The 22,549-nt window shown below is 31.5% G+C and overlaps 1 protein-coding gene across 2 annotated transcripts in view; it reads left to right on the top strand.

Annotated features, from left to right (window-relative positions):
- The window catches only part of LOC145249428 (3-hydroxy-3-methylglutaryl-coenzyme A reductase-like), a 182,568-nt gene that overhangs the window by 151,595 nt on the left and 8,424 nt on the right, over positions 1 to 22,549 (top strand). For both annotated transcript variants that reach the window (XM_080110981.1, XM_080110980.1), the window contains exons 13-21: positions 1,857 to 1,932; positions 5,409 to 5,524; positions 7,016 to 7,094; positions 8,944 to 9,102; positions 10,234 to 10,319; positions 11,550 to 11,621; positions 12,588 to 12,693; positions 17,748 to 17,854; positions 20,750 to 20,954. In XM_080110981.1, the coding sequence (XP_079967107.1) occupies positions 1,857 to 1,932; positions 5,409 to 5,524; positions 7,016 to 7,094; positions 8,944 to 9,102; positions 10,234 to 10,319; positions 11,550 to 11,621; positions 12,588 to 12,693; positions 17,748 to 17,854; positions 20,750 to 20,954 (1,006 nt within the window). The remainder of the gene's footprint in view (positions 1 to 1,856; positions 1,933 to 5,408; positions 5,525 to 7,015; positions 7,095 to 8,943; positions 9,103 to 10,233; positions 10,320 to 11,549; positions 11,622 to 12,587; positions 12,694 to 17,747; positions 17,855 to 20,749; positions 20,955 to 22,549) is intronic.

Raw genomic sequence — 22,549 nt, 5'->3', positions numbered from 1 at the left:
GCTTTTGTGATGCATTTGCCTTGTTGAGGCCAAAGAGCATGAGAAAACCATCAAGGATACTTCATAATATTAACTTTGGAATCGATTGGAAATCCTATTTCTTTTGTTACTCCATCATTAACATTCTCATTTTGATTTTTAAAAATGTTTTTTTTTTTTTTTTTGAAAAGTAAACTTTTGTCTATTTTATTTATTTGTGGACTTTGTTATCCCCATCTTCATACTTGCACTTGTTTCATCATGTTTTGCTCAACTATTCCTCTGGCCTTCTTTTGTGCCCATGGTGCAGTGAATGAAGGCGTTGAATCTCTACGGTTTCAGGTGAGCATTATCTGAAGATAGCAGTTTCAATCCTACCCAAAGCAAACCAGAGGTTTAGTTAGCCAAAAAGTGGTGAGACAACAACAACTATAGAAGGCAGTAATTACTGAGAATACAGTTTAGAAACTCAGCATTCCTATCTCGTCGTGATTAACCACCTGAAAAAGGCCAGAGGATGAAATGGCTGAAACGTGGTGAAACAAGTATAACTATGAAGATGATGATAAGTCCACAAATACATAAAATATACAAATTACTCACCCCCCCCCCAAAAAAAAAAAGAAAAACTAGTGAAAATGTAGGAAGAAACTCAGCTGACAAGGAAATCCATAAGAAAAAAAAAAGGCTGTGTAAAATATAACTAGTTGTTATGACATTCTTTCGGGGTTTGGAAAAATATGAAGGTATGTGTCCCTTTTTGTCTCAGACAAGCAGATGTAGATGCTATCCTTTTGATTGTAAAAACAAACCTGCCTATAATAGTTTGTGTCATGTTTGTCAAGTATGTGTATTTGTGGCCACACTCACAATGAACATTTTATATACCTGCAGAACACAATGAATATTTCAATATTCTATATACACACATTCATTAGATATCAAAGACATTGTTATATACACCACTTGACAATTCATGAGCCCATGTAATACACACACACACACACACACACATATATATTTATATACAAGACACTGTGTGTGTGTGTGTGTGTGTATATATATATATATATATATATAGTATTTAGTAAGGTGATTGATAATTTAAAATTCAAATTAAAAATTAAAAATCTGTTTCATAAGAAGGAACACAACAAAGCCAATAATTTGTATGATCGTTTTGGAAACAATGTTTTTATTGCGATAGACATTAAATCATGGACAATAATTTTGACATATAGTTTTTTTGAAACAAAGTCTCCTCATCAGCAAAAATATTGGGTGGGTTTTTTTATATATAAAACACACAATAAATAAACCTAGCATTTTTTAGGTAAGCCAGATCTATCGTTTAATTGTTCGCTTTTTGAAAACCATAATTATTGTCAAAGCATTCATTTGGATGTTGAATGTAGCTTATAAATGCACAAAATTACGGTTTTCAAAAGGCGAACAATTTTAAATTATCAATCTCCTTACTAAATACTAAAGTAGCTCTAGGATATTTGCCTATCAAGCTTATTATATATCTGCATTACAACGAGCACTGTTCTTTTCTTGTATTTTAATCAAATTAGTAATTTTACTATCACATAAAAATACACTCTGCTCTTTAGACTACTGTTCTAACCCCGTTTATATATATATATATATATATATATATATATATATATATATATATATATATATAGACCCCAGCTATTCAACACTTTTAGATAAAAAAAATGTGTTAAAATCCAAACTAAGATTCCCTTAGACTTTTTTCTTTTTCTCCTTGCGTTATTTATATTTTTTTGACTGAAATAAAACCTCCAGAGAATAACTCTAAAATTGTTTCCCTTTCTTTAGTTTTAATTTAGATTTGTATTTATTTACAGGCGTAAAATACTAGAAAGTTTAAATTGTACTGAAACCACCGAAACACCTTCTTATACAAGCTCAAATTATTCAAGTGTAAGTATATAATCATCTATCTCTCTACTCTAAATTATATTTCTTTTCAAGAATATGTTTTTTCAATTTTTCATAAAATATCAAATTCTTCTTGAAATGTACATGTAAAAAACGATTTTTGATCTTCTGTTCAGGTTTGAGCATTTTACACCATATATGAATCTTTTTTTTTTTTTTCTGGACATTTCATTCCAAACAAGGCACAGGGCCACTTAGTTGTGAGAGTCTACTATTTGGGACCAGATTTACAGGGATACTATTTATGGAGTTGGACGGCGAGATCTTTATTCACATTACACTTGAATTTCTGCATGTCAAGGAAACAGGGCCACAGAAGGGAATTCCAAAGTGCAGCAGTCCAAGAGAAAAAGCTATTAGAGTAGAAGGCTTTATGGCATCTAGGGATCTCTACAGTGTAGGGGGTGAGATTTTGCTACTTGTTGGGTTTGTCGAGGGTATTGTCGTCAAGGGAGTACTAGTGCTCGGATTTCGTCAGCAGTTGCCATTCAAATACTTGTAAAACAGGCACTAGTATGCCACGTTTCAGCGATGGGACAGGTTGGAGTTTAGTTGATAGTTCAGGACGTATTAGATTGGCGACTCTTTTGAACCCTGTCCAGGAGCAAGAAACAAGTGTCAGAGGCACCAGCTCAGATGTGGCAACAATACTCCATGCATGGGTGGATCATGGCTTTGTAGAGATACAGGATACTATTAGGTGTGAGTAGCCTTTTAGCTCGGTAAAGAGAGCACACCTTACTTGCAGCAACCTTGGCAATTGCCTTAATGTATTTGTTCTAATTCATGTTGTCTGAATGTTAACTCAAGGAGATTGAGAAAAGTACTTTCAGGCAGTGTATCATTAGCCATGGCAATCAGTGGTTGAGAAAGTTTCTTGTAATTATTAAAGGAAATAAGCTTAGTCTTGGCAGAATTGAATGTTACCAACCATTCCACTACAGACTGGATGTCTTCCTCTAGAGTTTTGTTAATTTCCTTGCGTTTTCATTTGTTTTATTCTTCATTTCTGTTATAAAGTGTGGTGTAATCAGCAAATATTCCCATCTCCAAGAAAATTTTATCAGTGAGGTGGTGCACTAGTGCTTGATTGATTAAGGCCTCAAAGATCTTAGCAAAGAGATGGAGGAGGCTAATGGGTGATAATTGAGTGGGTCAGTACTTCCACCAGAATTGTAAACTAGTACACCAACATTTTAAGAGAATGCATGAAAACTGAATTTCCATGAAACTTAACGATTTTTATTTTATGGAAATCTTTTTTAAGCATCACAAACATGTTGTCTACTGTACTCTTAATTGCTTCACATTTTAATTTTTGTCGTTTTGTAGTTTTCCGTTTTCTCTTTAACAAAATGTCTTCTAAAGGAAACACAGGCTGAAACGATCATGTTTTATTTATTTTTATTTTTTCCTTTTTTTTCCATTGTCTAGAATGCCTGCAATCAAATTTTGTTACCCCCAAAATCCCAAAATGGGAATAATCTTTGCTAGTTTGAAAATAGAAAATTATTCTGATGTCAAGACACTGTATATATCTGTTATAGACATTATCTTAACTTGTTTAAACCCTTTAATCGTACCTTAACACCATGTTTTAAATCAAATATACATTAATACTGTATTTTAACTCTAGTTGGAACCATTTCTTCTAATTCAAATAAATACAATTTTAACCTACAAATTTATATGGTTTTAAAAGTTGGACATAAATAGCATATACTATGATGATTCTGATTAACATGCCTTCTCAGAAGAAAAAATAAAAGTTCTTTTGTGGTAGAAAGATGTGTTCTGTCTGCAAATATTTTACAAAGAATAACCAGATATTGGCTCGGCCCTTTTCTCAAAGAAGAGGCATTACTCATCTTTCTCGATTCTATTGTTATTCCCATGGAAGGTGATCAACTGAGCATCCAGTTGAGCACCTCCACAGGAATAACAGAATCGAGAAAGATGAGTAATGCCTCTTCTTTGAGAAAAGGGTCATAAAAATCTTCAAAAATTGATTTTGCACTCTATCAAGGCATGAAAGAGTGATCTGATTGCTTCCCCCACCCCAGATGTGACAGCAGTATTTAATCTTTGGACGTATCTGATGTTTATATAGGTTGTATAGGAATGAATTGAAGCTTTGTGATAGTGGATTTATTTTCTTGGACAGTTTTAAAGATTTTGAAAATGGAAACATTTCTTCCTTCACTTTAGATTTCAGAATTTTGTTTTATTGAAATTATGATTCAAGGTTTGTCATATCAGCTTTTATTTATACACATTAAATCTTGAGATCATAATTGATACGAAGCTTAAATTCATAACATACTAGCCGCACCTACCCAGCATTGCTCCCGATGCAGTTTAAATTTTTTTATATATTTGCACATTTTTAAAAGTTGTACAGAAAAAAAGAAGAAAAAAAAATTGTTGTAAGGAGACAACTGCTTTTATTCTTCAATTAAAAATGAGTTTTTCCTTTTGCTAATTTGGATGTTTTTAGTCATAATTAAAAAATGTTTTCATAATACCAATTTAATAAAACTGTATTTTGATGTTTTTAGTCATCATTAAAAAATGTTTTCATAATACCAATTTAATAAAACTGTATTTTGATGTTTTTAGTCATCATTAAAAAATGTTTTCATAATACCAATTTAATAAAACTGTATTTTGATGTTTTTAGTCATCATTAAAAAATGTTTTCATAATACCAATTTAATAAAACTGTATTTTGATGTTTTTAGTCATCATTAAAAAATGTTTTCATAATACCAATTTAATAAAACTGTATTTTGATGTTTTTAGTCATCATTAAAAAATGTTTTCATAATACCAATTTAGTAAAACTGTAGCAAAGTTCACTGTTGTAATGTCAATAATATTGTACAACAGTAAAAAACGAAAATTTTCTTGTCAGAATCTAAGTTTGATATATCAGCTTAAATTCTTTTAAAATCATATAAGGTATTTTATTTATTTGTGGACTGTTATCCTCATCTACATAATTGTTGTTGTTGTATCACCATGGTTTGATCAACTCATCCTCTGGCCTTCTTCAGGTGATTAACCATGACGGGATAGGAATGCGGAGTCTCTTAATTGTATTTCCAGTAATTACTGCTTTCCATAGTTGTTTTGTCTCACCACGTTTTGGCCAACTAATCCTGTAGCCTGCTTTGGATAGAATTGAAACTGCTAACTTTAGACAATGCTCACCTATAACTGTAGAGATTCAACACCTCTGTCGATTGCACCACAGACTCTGAACAAGAGGATGAGTTGGACGAAACGTGGTGAAACAACAATTATGAAGATGAGGATTACAGTCTGCAAATAAATAAATTTACAAATTACTCCTATCAAAGGATTCCAATAATAAAATAATAAATCATCTCATAACTTGATATGTTTAAATAAAATACCTCATTGCATCTTAAAAATGCTTGTGTTTTTGATTTCAGGATGGACCCACACGGTTGTCTGATGAAGAAATCCTTGATCAGTTGGATAAAAAACAGATATCAAGTTATAAGTTGGAGACAATCTTAGAAGATTATGAAAGGGCTGTTCATATTCGGTAATTTCTTTTTTGTCAACATTTTTACATCTATGTTGTTTTGTTTGATGGCAAGAGTTAGAAATGGATATATGAAGTTCAAGCAAATGTTATCAGCAAAATAGATGTGGTAATTATAAATTTTGCTCATTAGCACATAAATTGAAAATTAAATTTGAAATGATAGTTTAAAAAGGTTCCTCTATCCTCATTCATTCAACCATGGAATATCCTTTTTACACTATCATTTCAAATTTAATTTTCGATTTATGTGCTAATGAGCAAAATTTATAATTACTCACATCTATTTTTTCTAATAACATTTGCCTTGATGAGATAAGCCATTCATTGAAAATCTATGGATTAAGGAAAGATCTTGTCAAACAATAAATTTTGTTGTAATTCTACATAATTTAATTCAGAATTTCCATTTATATATATATAATGTGTGTGTGTATAAAGCTTATATTTACGCTGGGCGAAATTTCCCTGTAGGAGGAAATTTCTAGGGAATATAAATTCACAAATGGCTCTCTGTTACATGTATATCTCTATCAAATTATGTTCAGTACAGCATAATCACGTTGACACGCTGGTTCTAGTCAGATCACTGAAGTTAAGCAATGTTAAGTTTGGCTATTATCAAATGGGTGACCACTTGGGAATTCTAAGCTCTGAATGTGCTCTCCGATTATCTCTGCATTGTTTCAAGTCATCCGCAACCTGCACTTGCCACTGTTGATTCAGGAGAGATGTGGTTGGAGATTGGGTAACTCTTGCCACAAAAAGTTTCACACATAGACACCCTTACAGTGAGTATCCATAATCTCTCAAGACTGAAGGAAGTTTGTGAATGTTTTTGTAGGGAGGTGTTGACATCCTCCTACATACAGTGCCTGGTGTCCCCAGATGGTTACCCATCTTTTACTTACCAGGCTCAATGTTGATTAACTTTGGTGATCTAATTAGAACCAGTGTGCCAACATGATTATGCGAAACATATCTATTGCATGGAGAGATATGATATGATGAATGTTTGATATGAATCTTAAAGACAGATCTCAATGAGCTTTGAAGAAAATTAAATCTGAACAGTAAGGTAGATGTGTGTAGAAGAGGAGACTTTGCTGGTATGGTCACATTGAAAGAATGGATGAGAGTTGTTGGGTTAGCGCTTGCATAAGTTGGAGTAACGAGTCAGTTATTTTGGGAAGGTTAAAAGAAAACCTGGTAGGAAGTGATAAAGATGGATTCTAGAGAAAGAAAAATAAAGACCTAGCCAGAGATAGGTTAGTTTGGAAACTTATTTGTAAAAGTCATCCAACACATTCGAGCATATAAAAGAAACATTAAACTGAATGTGATTTTAAAGTTTTTCTACAAAATTTCTTTTCTACCTAATTTCCAAGTTTATGATAAAAATAGTATTGCACTTTTTAATTTTGTTTTTAATTTGAAACAAAAATTTACAGTAGCTCTAAAATTGTGTTTTTTTTTTTTATTCATGCACAGGCGTAAAATGATAAGTCGAAAATTGAGTTGTACTGACGCCATGGAAAAACTTCCTTATACCAGCTTTGATTATTCAACTGTAAGTATATTATCGTCTATTTCTCTACTCTAAATTATATTTCCTTTCAAGATTTTTTAGTTTTTTTTTTCCCCATGAAATTTTAAAATTCTTTTATTGTGAATCGAAAAACACAAGGTTTGATTTGGTATGCTTGCTAGATTACTGTTTCCCTCTGCTTCACTATTTTTTAACTTTTACTAAGTAAGTTCGATGGCTTACTTGCAGTTTTTTTTTTTTTTTTTTTTTTACACAGTGATCAGCACATATAAAGGCCCGGAAGCCACTCAGCGATAAGGATTATTGCAAGTACATTATGTTAGTGTGGAGATTTGATGAAGTGTTTACTTAAGGGGGCGGTTCATTAGGAATTTGTTAACGTTGGACTTGAAGACATCCAAGTTGTAGTCCGGTGGGAAGCAGGCAGACGGAACAGAGTTCCACAGGCGTACAGTTCTAAGAAAGAAGCTTTGTTCATGGAATCCGTGTTTTGATTTAGGCACAGATATAGAGTGGGGGAAATTTTTCACAGTGGATTCAGCTAGACTGGTGTTTTTCATGAAAGATTGGCGAGGGGGGACCAGAGATTGGAGTTCAGACGAGCACCTGCCATGGAAATAACGATAAAACAAGGACAGGCTCGCAACGTCTCTTCTGTGGGAGAGAGGTTGCAGGGTAGAGAAAAGGGCATCCCCCCACTAAGCCACGAAGTCTATTTTGTACTCTGTCAAGGCAGGATAGGCTGTTTTTAGCAGCTCCTGCCCAGATATGGCAACAGTATTCCATCCTTGGACATACTTGGCTTTTATATAGATAGAGAATTGCATCAGTAGTGAGATATCTTCTGGAGCAGTAGAAGGATCCCACCATCTTTCCAGCGACCTTGGCAACAGACTTGATGTACGTGTTCCATTTCAGATCAGGAGTAAAGGTCAAACCCAGAAGCTTGTCAAAACACGGAGCCTCACCCAGACGAGAGCCATCCATCCCAATTGATGCCAGATGGGGATCAGAGCGTTGATGATGTAAGGATAGGAGTTTGGTTTTGGATGCATTAAAGGTAACCAGCCACGTCTTCCCCCACTGAACCACGCGCTCGAGATCAGAGGAGAGAGAATCAGAGAGAACGTTGTCATTTACAGCCTTTGATGTGTTGCCGTAGATGGTCGTGTCATCAGCATAGATGTCAACGAATGATTTAAGTATGTGTTTAGGGAGGTCATTGATGTAGATCAGGAAGAGAGTTGGGCCCAGGATTGACTCCTGAGGGACTCCAGCATTTATATTGCAGGCCTCCGATTTTTGTCCATCTACCACTACTCTTATGAGCCTATCGGAGAGAAATGATTTAATGATTGAGAAAACATTTCCCGTTATACCGTAGCTGGAAATCTTGTGAGTTACTTCTTTTGTCTATGTCACATGACACAAACATAATTCAAAATGTTGAACATCTAAACTCCATTGAAAACTGTTTTTCATTAATAATCATTTTCTACCATATCATTTTTCGAAATTTTTGGATATGTTACTATTTACAACATGACAATTATATAGGTACTATTTTGTTTTACTTGAAGTTTAATATTTCGATTTTTGCTCTTAGAATATAGAAACACCATAGCCCTTTTTGTGTAAGCGGTAATGTGCCTTGTTTGAGGTGAAAAAGAGTTTTAAAAAAAGTAGATAAAGTCAAAAGCAATGTTCAGAGAATTTCTTTCTTTCCTTTGTTCCAAGTTTGCATAACTTTTCTTGACACTAAAAACATTTTACTAAAATATTTCTATTTTTTCCTTTTCTATTAAAAAAAAATATGAAAAAATTTGTGTATGCTTTTATTGTTTATTTTTATTTATTTATTATTTTTTAGACTCATCGAGTTTGTTGTGAAAATGTCCTTGGGTACATTCCAATTCCACTTGGAGTTGCAGGACCCTTATTGCTTAATGGCAAGAACTACTATGTTCCTATGGCAACTACGGAAGGCTGTTTGGTTGCTAGTACACATCGAGGATGTCGTGCAGTGACTGTGAGTTTATGTTCCTTTTATCATTCATTGGTGAAAGTGGTGCATGTGATTTTATGCTGAAAAAGAAGTTTTTGATGAACTCTGATTAATACCAGAAGCTTTAACAGGCATTCTATAACAAGGAACAAATCTATCTATATATATATATAAAAGCGAAAATGTGTATGTATGTGTGTGCACTTTTTCTGTATGTCCACAAAAGGCTTTTTTTGCTGGGCTTCTCGGTCGGCTCGCTCCTTAAAACTTTTTATATGCTGTCTAGATGATAATATGTACAACTTAACAACGGGGGTTGTGCATGTATTTAATTTTTTCCAGATTTTTAGATCGCAGCGTGTTTCTTTCACTATTCAGTATAAAAATAGCGAAACTGGATTCGAATTGGCTGGGTGGTCTTCAGAAAGCATGTAAACGTTTGGTCAATGTCGGCTTTTCACCGTCATATCAGACGATTGCTTTCATTTGGACAACACTCCCCTAATAAACAGGGGAGTTGCTTTTCCTCCCAAAAATTGGGTTTTCACCTCATTAAAAACTATCCCGCAGAAAATGTTAACTGCTGAATAGCCATTGCTTACATCGTCGTAAATTTTAACTCCGCAACTTCTATTTGACCTCATTAAGCGGGCACCTGTCAATTTTGCTTAAATAAATTCAGATGTCTTTCACTTACTCTTTCTTGCTGGCCGAGCGGTTAACGTCTCCCATTTTTTTTCCAACTTTGCCTCAGGGCTTCAGGTTTGATCCTAACTACGTACCAAAACTTTTTTTTTTTTTGATTTAAGAGCGCACACACCTCCAAACACCCAGGCAATGCTGGGTACCCCCGCAACGCTGGGTACCCCCGCTAGTATATCTATAAAAGTGAGAATGTGTGTGTATGAGGATAACTCTCAACCTATATACTCAACAAATTTTTTATCTACAGACTTGAAATTTGATATATAGGGTTTAATCTTCCATAACATTCATCTTTATTCATCTGAAAATCTGTCTCATTAATCCTTATTCTCGAATGGATTTTAGTCTTGATTTGTAATGGCTCATTATTGAGAAACAAACAAAAAAAAAAAATCAACTGGGATGACAGTCCTGAATAAAGTAAATTTTTTTTCTTTTTTTTTTTTTCAGGAAAGTGGAGGAGTACAGAGTTATGTGTTACAAGATGGCATGACACGTTCACCTGTTGTAAGATTCGACAGAGCAAAAAGAGCCATGTAAGTCATCAATTTGCTTTTCTGAAACAGTTTTTACATTTTTTTTTTTACTGTCTCCTACTACATTGCTGCTACCTTTTAAGATAGTTTATGCCAAGTAAACATTAAAATATTGTGTCATCATCATAATTTGGTTTAACATGCTGGTATGCGTTGAATGGCTATCTATCTCTTGCCAAATCTTTACTTATTCTTTCTCTCAAATCCATCAATTTGTTATGTTTTCCTTGGCCTTCTCCTGTGAACTGCATAAATACATATGCATCCGTCTTTCTGACCAAATCTCAAATGGCACCATCCATGTAAGATGCAACGGCAACAGCATTACAGACTCTTTTTTTTAAAGTTGCATTTGCTAGTTTGATCATGTTCTTTGATTTCTTGCAGCATGAATGGGATAAAAATAAAATTGTCCCAGTCATGAAAGATTTCTTCACTGACTAAGGAAAAGAAGATTGGAGATTACATTGGTCAAAACATTGTAAAAATAAAATCCAAGATGAGAAAAGTAATCCAAATGATCCAGGCCAACATCATCTCAAAAGCCATTAATTTTAGCAGAACCAAATAAAATCCAAGATGAGAAAAGTAATCCAACTTCATCTTAAAAGCCATTAATTTCAGCAGAACCAAACAGATTCTTTTCTTTTTCCTCCAAAAATGATGTAAAACATGTAAACTGAACTTAATGATATTAGGTTGGCGCAAACATGTTTTTTATCAGATATATATTTTTTATTTATTTAAAAAAATTTTCTTTTATTTAATCTTCACCCCAAACAAGGCAAGTGCCACTTTGAAGTAGGGGGCTACTATTAGGGACAATTAGCGGGAGCGTTATGAAGGGAGATGAGTAGAAAGATGTTTGTTCACATTACACTTGAATTTTGCATATCAGTACTTAACATTTCGATCCTGTTGTGGCTGACAGAATAAGGCCAACCTACCATTATGAATTAAATAAACAGTTCAGTTTCAAATTATATCTAGGTTCCTGACATTGGCATAAAAATTCCCAAGCTTAGAAATGTTCACCTAGAATTATATGGGTTAAAATGTTTTGAAGATAAGAACAAAGATGAGAATAGTAGTCTAAATAATTAAAATAACAATCCTTATCTAAAAACTGTTAAAAAACAAAATATATCTAGAAACATGCAGTTAAAAAAAATTGCAATGAACATCATAAAAAATGGAACAAACCTTATAATTAAACCATTTAATTTGTAGGGAAATGAAATTATGGCTTGAAAAATCGTCAGCATTCCAATTTGTGAAAGAAAAATTTGATAACACGAGTCGGTAAGTAATTTACATTTTTTTGTATGAAATTTGTTTCTTTGAAGCAAAAATGTAAAGAAAAAATATTTTTATTTTTGAAATGAAAATGTTGTGTTTATATTTAAAGCATTGTGGGCAGTATCTTATTTTTGTTCTTCATCTTTCAAATTTCTCTTCATATTTTTAACCAAAGCATCAACTTTAAATGAAACCACAGGACTAAATGTTAAGGAATGTTTTAGAATATCTTTTGTCTGGACAAAAACTTATGAAAATTTTATTTACTGACTTGCGTGTATAGTTTATCAAGCTTCACGACATGCTTGAAAACAAAATTCTGATACTTATCACAGTCTTTCAGCTTTCAGGAGTGGCATGCCAATCTCAGACCTTCTCTGGTCGGTTCATTTCTTGATGGTCATCTTTGATGTTTCTTTTATGAAATTTTCATGATATTTCTTTACGAAGCTGAAATCTTGTAGCCAGGAAATATGTTCAAACCAAGTTAATCTTTCTTTAATTTGAAAATCTGTAAATATTAAGTCTCTATCTAATATTTTTATTTCATTGTTTATCACACAAAGTTATCACAAGGATTATTCTTAAACATTTTATTGTAAAGAAATTGAGCCTCATCTCATGCTCTGCCAGTATAGTTCATGTTACACTTGCATTTTCAGTCATAAGAATTTTCAAAACATCTTGAAGCTCCTTTTATGTATGGAAATCATTTTTTTACTAATTTGGTAAAAATAAATACTAATATTAATTAAACTTATTAAACTGTGACCTTTTCTCTCATTTAAGATTTTCTCATAAGATACTGAAATAAATTTGATTTTCTTGTTAGATACTGAAATAAAATTTTATGGATTAAAAAATGAGTCAAGAAAAACAAATATTTCTGAAATTTAAAAAACAATTATTTTTTTAAATTCTCGTCTTCATTTATGAAAATGCTTTAATTTATGTTTTGTTACTCTCCAGATTTGCCCGTTTAGATAAATTGCATGTTTGCCAGACCGGAAGATTATTGTATATTCGATTCATTGCCAAAACTGGTGATGCAATGGGAATGAACATGTTATCAAAGGTGAGACCTTCATCTTTTTCCTCTTACATTTTCTCATCATTCTGAATTAGCCAGTTTCTTCTTCCTGCTGTAAAAATTATGGAACATGTATTGAACAAATGAATGCATATTAATTGAAAAAATAGCACAAAATAACAACAAAATTTATTCACATGAGAAGAAACATCATGTGGGGGAGGGGAAAGGTCTCTCAACAAAAGGGATGCAAGTTCTCCACTTTTTAGCGAAATTCTGCCTTTTCTAAATCCAGAAAAAACGGATTTCTGCTTAAATCGATAGAGCTTCCTATGAATGTAAGTTCTCCATTTTTTAATTGAAATCAGTTTTTTTTTTTAATCCCAAAAAGTTTATTTCTGCTGAATAAGTATAACCTTACTTTTTGACATTGTTATTTTGCTGGATTTTATTTCTCTTTTTATTTCTTCCTTTCTCTTTCATTTTGTTTCTTTCTCGTTTCCTATTTTTTCTTTCTTACTCTCTCCATCTTGTTTTGCCTTCCTTTTTCCATTTCAGTTCCTGCTGAAAACTGAAAATATCAATTTTTCTATAAAGACTAAGATTTCAAATAATTATTTATAAAGGCAAGACAGATGACTTTTATTCAATCAAAGAATGACTTCCTGTCACCTGCCTTCCACATATGTACTCAGTGTCTTTTTTCTCCTAATTTTTACTTTCTTTTTGCATTGCCCTCTTTATACACACATACAGAGCCATGGCCCACCAGGTTGGGAATTATTCTTGATTTTATCTTTTTTCCTCCATTGGATGCTCACATTCCTAAAGAGAAATAATTACTGTATATGTAAGATCATTGATCGAACGTTTGCATGAATCCAGCATCCTGTTTGTGGATGCCAGTGGCGTCGCCTGCTGTACATGTCAATAAAATAGACTGTCGGTGATAATTTTATTTGTTTATTTATTCATTTTTTATTGTGTCACAACTTATCAAGGCTAAAATCCTCACGAGGATAAAGGTTAATGAGATGGATAGATTCAGTTGAATGATGATGAATGTTATAAGAGGATTGAAAATGATGCATGAAATTAACAAAATATGGTGAAAATGATTTATGACATTTGTTAACACTGGATTTGAAGATGACCATCTTGCAGACTGCAGGGAAACAATAATGTAGTAATGTGTTGATTTCTATTACATGTGATGTGTGAGTCTGTTTATTATTCAGTCTAATGTATGTGTATCAATAAATATGCTAGCGAATTGAATGGAATATTTTGATTATGTTTAAAAACTTACTTTATATAAGATATAGATAGACTCTTGGTGGCTGCATGTTTTTTCTTAATGTTTAATGGTTACTTTTCCTCTGATGATGAGGATGTCGATTAATAATTTTTAATATTTCGATGATTGGTCTCATCTAGAATGTTAATCTTACAAAGTTTGACTTGATGTGACATTAAGTCCTTTTTAAATTGAATGTTTACAAATACTTGTCATAAACCATCCTTAAAATTTTGTTAATTCCATTCATGATTTACAATCTTCTCATAATGTTCTTCATCATTGAACTATTCATCTTTGTATCCATTAATGTTAGGACACACTTGAAGAAGGTTGTAGGATACATTGATTGGAACGATGTGGGATTAACATCCAAGATAAGAACAGTAGTTTGAATAATACAAATGGATGAAAATCATCCATGCTATTTTAAAGAGCAATGTGTATTTGTGTGTGTGTGTGTGTTATATAAGTGAGAATGTGCATGTGAGGACACTTCTCAACCTATATACTCAACAGATTTTTGATCTACAGACTTGAACTATGGTATATAGGGAATTCAGAAACGTGGAAAAACTTTTAATCGGTATTCGTCGAGAAAAAAGGATTCTAAGAGGTTTAAAAATGAAAAATTGGTACTTGTGGGGTCATTGGATTTTTATCTGTTTCTCAACTGTTTCACGACTGCATGTTACGAATAAGATAGTTTGAAAACACTGTTTAAAGATTGTATTAAGCTGGCCTAATGGTTATCGTACTTGATTCACTGTCTTTAGGTTTTGGTTTTGATCTCAGTTCGAGGTTTTTTGTTTTTTACTTACAAGTATTGAACTGTTTGAAAAAAAAAAAAAACTCGCATGCACATGTCTCCATTTCTGTATTAATTAAAATATAATATTTATGCATATTTTATGGCCAGGCAACGCCAGGCGGCCTGCTATTATATTGTTATTTATTAATATTTATTTTTAAAAAATCTCTATTATATAAAAGTCACTTTGTGTGTGTGTGTGATAAAGTTCCTTTCTAATAGGTTCAACCGTTTCGGAACCTATCTTTTGCAAATTTCACGCACATCTAATTTATATGTCTGGCAGTATTTTTAGCTATTTTTTGTACGGAAATTCATACGATATGTATCAAAAATCGAAAAAATCAAATCTTAAACATAGCTTTTCTCTCTTATAAAAAAAAAACTTTTTTTTACAGGGAAATATTTTATGTTACACAGGCCATGGAGATAATAAAATTTCAGCAAATAATTTCTTAAAAAAACGGATTTATTATAATCTGGAGATATAACTTAGTGGTAGAGCATTTGAATACAAATTGAATGATTCCCTGTTCAAGCCCGGTTATATCTTACCATTATATTTTAATTTTTTCTATTAATGAGTTCAGTTTACGATAAAAGAAGAGGTATCATTAAAATCGCCGCAAATCATTTCTTCATTTGCATATTTTAAAACTAAACATTAATCAGAAGTGACTTTTCCAGGGCATTCATCATCAAGCCCAAATATCAGCTGACGTTATATTGTAAACAAACATATACAGAATTTGATGAACGACATTATCATTATTTTTAATTAAACAATTTTTTTTTGCAAATTAGTCCTCATAATATATAATATTCAATAGAGGATTGATTATAATACATTATTATACATGCGCAATTTGCATAAATTAAAATATCATGTCTAAGCATATTTTAGGACCGGGCAATTCTGGGCTACCAGCTAGTATAGTTATATTAACCCCTTTTAAGAAATTAAAGTTGAACCCTCTTTAGAGAATAAAGAATGTTTAACTGACATCACACAGTTATATTTCATATAACATTTATTCACGCACCGTCACCATTTTTGAGATTACAATGCTTTGAATTCACATTTTGATCTTGACTTCACTGGTTTCCACAGTGTCTTCTCCCCGACTTCTCGACTCTGTCTATTCTCTCTGACATCCAACTCTTAACTAACTGATACATGTCTTTTTAAGCATCCTCTTAAGATCCATGTCATCTTAAGTGCCCTCTACATCAAACTCTAAAGGTCAGACCTATTTTTAAATTATTGTTTATGCTAGTTATGAAAACTAACATTCCTTTTTCTGTAAACATATTTGTTTTTATGTATCTAAAATTCCTTCTTGTTATTGTTTATAGAATCTAGTCAAATTAAATTTCTAAAACGTCATGTAATCATATTTGTCCTTGAATTGCATTTTTCTCTTTAAAACAAATCTAATTCAACTATACGATAATAATAATCTTGATCATGTAATTTGGCGATGCCCAGGAGTGCTAATATGCAACATATATATATCTGTTCTATCACACAAAATTAGCAAGTAAAATAAGTGTCAGACAAATCAATTTGAAGTATTTAGAGTAATTGAGAAAGCAAATAGCAAGTCAAAAACATTTTCTCTTTTTTCTTTATGATTTCTATAGAAATTTATATTTTTTCTTTATTAAAACCTTTCAGTTTCCGATTTCCTCTTTCTTTTTTTCTTCTTTTTTTTTCTTTTTTCTTTTTTTTTTCTTTTTTTTTCTTTTTTTTTTTTCTTTTTTTTTCTTTTTTTTTTCTTTTTTTTTTTTCTTTCTTTTTTTTTCTTTCTTTTTTTTTCTTTTTTTTCTTTCTTTTTTTTCTTTTTTTTCTTTTTTTTTCTTTTTTTTCTTTTTTTTTCTTTTTTTTCTTTTTTTTCTTTTTTTTTCTTTTTTTTTCTTTTTTTTTCTTTTTTTTTCTTTTTTTTTCTTTTTTTTTCTTTTTTTTTCTTTTTTTTTTCTTTTTTTTTTTCTTTTTTTTTTCTTTTTTTTTTCTTTTTTTTTTCTTTTTTTTTTCTTTTCTTTTTTTTTTCTTTTCTTTTTTTTTTTCTTTTCTTTTTTTTTTTCTTTTTTTTTTTTTCTTTTCTTTTTTTTTCTTTTCTTTTTTTTCTTTTTTTTTCTTTTTTTTTCTTTTTTTTTCTTTTTTTTTCTTTTTTTTTCTTTTTTTTTTTAAATTTCACCGATTTGGAGGTTATTTACTATGAACATTAATGTGACTATTGGCAAAAGATAATTGTTTTTGTGTCATTTTTGATGGAGAGTGTACACTTGTATTTTAATAAAATATTTAAATCTTGAGCCAACTTTTGCATGAAAAGTTATCAGTGAATTGAGTAGCTGCTCCATTGTAAAAATGTTAATCTCAAGATTAAAAGGTGAAGCTTGATTTTCAGAAAGTTTAGTTCTTGTCCAGAATTACCCCTAAACAAAAATAAAGAAAACTCTATGATGTGTGCACCTGTGATGAAACAAAAATATCATATTCCCAAAATCACATAAACTACTTCTATTTTTCAATAAGAAAATCAAATTTTATAAGTAGGTGAAGAAGTACTAAATTGTCTGTGATATGGAAACAATCCAAAAAAACGCAAAGTGAGATAACTCAATAATAATTCCAAAGATTTACGTTGTAATGCCTACAAATTCCCATTAATCGCTTAAAAATAATTTTCTTCATAAAAATAGAACTACTTGATCAATTTAAATAATTTTTGTAATATGGTATTTTTGTTTTGTCACGGGCACATAGATTATACAGTTTTTTAATGTAGGGAAATTCTGGACTAAAACTAAAACTTTTCCTAGAGTTTTTTTTTTTTAAAATTGCAATAAAAATTTAAAATATAATCGATCTCATATGCTGACAATGTAAATATTTTGTTGATAACAAAAAATGGACGCTCGTGATTTACATGTTTTGCTTTTTATATCTTATTTAAACTCAACTTTTATCTCTCTGTTCAAATGTAGGGAGCTGAAAATTGTATAATGGCTTTGAAAGAAGAATTCCCAGATATGGAAATCTTGAGTGTCAGTGGGAATTATTGCTCAGATAAAAAGTCTGCTGCTATCAATTGGTAAGTTCATGAAGTTGGTGTCAGCAATTTTCAATAGAGGAAGAAAGCAAAACAAAATGTTGAAATGAATATTTTGTTTATTAGAAATCTAATGAGGAATTTAATTGCAGCATATTCTGCTTTTGTATAATGTTGTTTGACTACTTCTTGTTAAAATTGTAGATTCATGGAATTTTGTAACATTTTACAAAATTCCTAGTTTTATTAACAACCATTGTGTAAAATTTAAGGAAAAATTTACATAAAATATAATCCTTAACAATAGTCCTCAATACTGAATTTGTGGCTGCCCACTTCACCCTGCTGCAACCCCTTGACTGTTTTTTCTATGATCTAGGCTAAGACCAATAAGCCTATAATAAATTCAATTCTCTGAAGATGATTATTGTGGCGGTGTTTTCTGTTGTAGATAAGGACATATTTGCCAAAGCATATGAATTATGTTGTACGCACTTTGAGATGGTCATCTCTGCCGGTAGTGGTGTGATACTATAAACCTCTCCTCCATGAGTATTAGAAAAGGATTCATGAAAAAAAAAAAAAATGATTAAAAATGATTCACAAGATACACAGTTTGTACATTAAAAAATTTAAATACAGTTTTTCCCCAACAACCACTCATTGTCCAAAATTCCCCTATAATAATAAAAAAAAACAAAAAGAAAAATCTGTATGATGTACATACCTGTGCCAAAACAAAAATATTGTATTCCAAACATCACGTAAATTAATCAAGTAATTTTAATTTTTAAATAAAAAAAATCAAAATTCATGAAAATTTATCTCCTATATAATATTTTGATTGCAGAAATTCCCCTCTAGACCAAAATACCGTAGGTTTGCAACAACAGATGCCACATACAAATTATGTCTAGACTATTAGCCACTATCTTATGTAACTTTAGAACGTCATTTTTAACACATTTGGTTGTTAGAATAAAATCCTACATTACATCCTAAGAGCAACATCATCACCATCACAACCATCTTTAGAGGAAGTAGTTCCTATTTTTCCCTCTAAATAACAAGTCCTCTTACCGCTCCCAGTAATTACCAAAGGTATTCTACACATTGAACAGATATGGGGTTGCACCCTTTGTAACTGGATCGTAAACTCATTGACATAACATAATCATTCCCTTTTCTGTTATAACAATAATAAAGTCTCCACCAACTAATTCTACTCCTGATTGGATGAGCTCTAGCCATTCCTATATTCCAGAGTAACGGTTATTAGAATGCTAAATGAACGCTAATATACCATTCAAACATGGTGTCGCAATGATACCTAATTTTGCTCTATGAGTGAATTGCACGCTCGTTTTGTACACTTGTTTCAATAATTATATTTTTTTCAAACATAGTTAAGTGTTTTTTTCTTAGGTAATTTATTTAAAGCTGCACAATCTACTGGATTCTCTCGCTGTATATATTCTTCCCAACTCTCTCTCTCTCTTCAAAGACAAAACAACAAGCATTTATTTATTTCCTCTCTCTCTTGTTCGCTCACTTGGTTTGTATCTCACTGTATATATTCTTCCCATTTTAAAACTGTTTAACTATTTTTATACTTAACTATGTTTATTTTCTTTTTCATCACTCTTATAATAAAGAATATATATAGAAATACATAACCTTTCTTTAGCAATTTATTTTATAGTTTTTTATCGCATATCTTTTCAAATAACTATGTTTAAGTTGATATCTTATATATTTCATCAAACTGTTTGGATATTTTCCATTGTTTTCTTTCATACCTCAATTGACAGACCTGCACGCATGTTTGAAAGTTAGGGCCTGATTTTAGTCACAATTAACAATTTTTTACACCGATTATCTAAGCTACATTTTTAAGGAAAATTTCATTACATAGGGAATTGAATTCAGAGTATTTTACTTCAATTTTCTTTTCTGGACTGATTCTTGACATTGCGCACATGTTAAGTTTTTTTGGGTGAGGGTGGAATGGTAAATTTGAACATTAGGTCCACCGCCACAATTTTCTTTAGAATGACTACTGTTATATGTTTTTGACTATTCTGATTAAGAAAATCTCATTCAAATTTTGCTGCACAAGTACTTATAGAGATATAAAGACCTGTATTCTTCATTGTAATTCACTGGTTGCCAGGTTTGTGTGCATGTGTGATAAACAAATCTACTTCTCTCCTATGAACACTGCTACCCTACAATTTTTTTTTTTTTTTTTTTTTGTTTTTAGTATTTGCGAATAGGTATGCTGACACTGATCATTATGGTTAAATTTGGCCCCCCCCCCCATTAAAAAGGGGGTGGTATTTACTTCGAAAACCTCTCTTTACCTGGGAATATTGGGGGTGTCTATTCCGCTAGCCGTTCTTAACATGGGGAGTTTAGAATGTCTATTCCAAATGCCGTCCTTAACATGACCAGCTTCCACCAGGCAACGCTGGTTAATGAGTTCTGCTAGTTTTAAAATAAAATGAAATTTTATGAGTAACAGAGCATCTGTCTTGTCTGTCATTTTGAAAACAATCTAAAAAAACAAAAATAAATATAAATAACTCAATAATTGAAACTGGCAAGGTTTATGTTATAATGTCTACAAATTCACATTAACGACTTAAAAATGGTTTTCTTAAAAAAAAAGTACTTCATCAATTTACATAATTTTTGGAATATGATATTTTCGTTTTGTCACGAGTATAAATATCATACAGGTTTTTCTGATTTTTGTTTTTTAATATAGTGAGAATTTAATTTTACTTTTATTGTAAAAAAAAAAAAAGTTACAAATATGACTGCAAAATTTATTTTTGAATATTTTTAATTAAAAAGTAAAAAATCTTGTGAAATAATATCTTTATTGTTTTGTTAATTTTAACAATTTTTTTTTTTTTTTTTTTTTTTTTTTAGGATTCAGGGTCGTGGAAAATATGTTGTCAGTGAAGCAGTAATAAAGGAGAAAGTAATTAAAAATGTTCTCAAAACGACGGCATCTACTTTGGTTGATTTGAATATTTCAAAGAATCTTGTTGGTTCAGCGATGGCAGGTGTTATAGGTGGTTATAATGCTCATTCGGCAAATATAGTCACAGCAATTTACATAGCTACAGGCCAGGTATGCAACAGCAAAAATGCTTTCAAAATCTCTTTTCTTTCCCATCTGTTAATTTGATTTAATGTTTTTGTAACTTTCACTACGTACTTACACATCAATGTATGTACCATAGTGTGAGGTTTTACTTTGGATGTATAGTCGAATTGAACAACAACATTATGGAAATTGATTACATGGTGAAAGTAATGAAGAAAATGACTTACACAAATGGGTGTGCCTCTCTGTATCCTGTCGAGTGACAGAATGAAGGAAGGAAAGAGAAAGAAAAGATTTTCATTTGTAGAAGGCTCAGTAATATATGTATGGCATTAATTTGGGTAGGAGGACAGAAACTGTTATGGAAAAGACAAGTGTGAAACACAAAGTGTTTTTTTTTTATGTTTTTGACAACTGAGAGAGAGAGAGAATGTACAGTGGAAATTACAGTTGAAGTTAGTCATGAGAAAGCAGAAGTTTGAACAAATATTTTTCTTCATTTTACTTTTTTTATTTTTTGATTGTTTCATTCTGGGTGCTAATTTGTAATGTAATCCTTGCTACTTCTGTATCTATGCTCAAATGGAGTAGTGGACAACTGACAAACATCAAGAACCACACATGATTGGCCTTTGACAATGAAATCGCAATCAGTTACCCATCTCTTGTGAACTTGCTTACGACTGTCTTACATTTGTTCTACTCAGGGTATCAGGGAGCAATAAGTTGTCTTTATTAATATTACTGTATTATATTTGGTAAGTGAGTGGGGGGAGTAACATGAACTTTTGTTCTACTTTGAATTGTTTGAAATTAATAAATGTAAAGTATAAGATTTTCTCTCTTTGGACTATTTTCATTATCAACATAATTTCTCTTCATACTAATGTGAAAATAGGTAGGGAAAGGAAATTACCTAAAATCAGAATGTCATTGTTCTATTTGACATTGTTTAGGGGTAATCACTGTTAGATTACATTAAAAAGGGATAGCTCCAATATCTGAATTACATTTTTTTTCAGTATATAACAAGAGGAAGGAAAGAATTTAGCAGAAACTGAAGAAAGGGTTAAGTAGAAAGATGGAAAATGAAGGAGAGAGAAAAAGAGAAAAATACAGGGAAGGCTGCAGAGAGAGGGAGAAGGATAGATAGAAGATTTAATATAAAGATGTTACCTTATTTAACTTTAGTTTTATATGATCTTGAGCATTGCCGGGTATCCTACCATGGTTCGTGATGTAATGCCGGTCAAGCAAAAATCTGATCAACTGAACCAGGGTTGATTACTGTTACAACAATGACAGCATGGTTTGTTTGTAGTCCACTTTATAATCAGAATTAGGTGATTGTCTCTGAAGTCGGAGTGCTAGTATGGCAGGCAAACTTTCTGTCTTCCTCTTTCCCCATGGTAGATGCAATAATATATTTAATGTTTACAAAAAAAACAAGCTCCAACAATATTGTCGCTCAATAACTCTCCCCATTATCACTCAAGAAATGTTTAGGAACTCCAAAATATGCTATCCACATTAAAAATATGTTGTAAATAATTTCTTCTTGGTTTTAATCAGCCTGGCAACAGAGTACCTAGTGGAGGTGTCAATTAAGTCTAAAATCC

The sequence above is a fragment of the Euprymna scolopes genome, chromosome 28 (assembly GCF_053919585.1).
Source record: "Euprymna scolopes isolate OS-2025 chromosome 28, ASM5391958v1, whole genome shotgun sequence".
Lineage (NCBI taxonomy): Eukaryota > Metazoa > Mollusca > Cephalopoda > Sepiida > Sepiolidae > Euprymna > Euprymna scolopes.
Note: the sequence above shows the minus strand (reverse complement) of the source record. Positions and strands in the feature narration are given on the sequence as shown.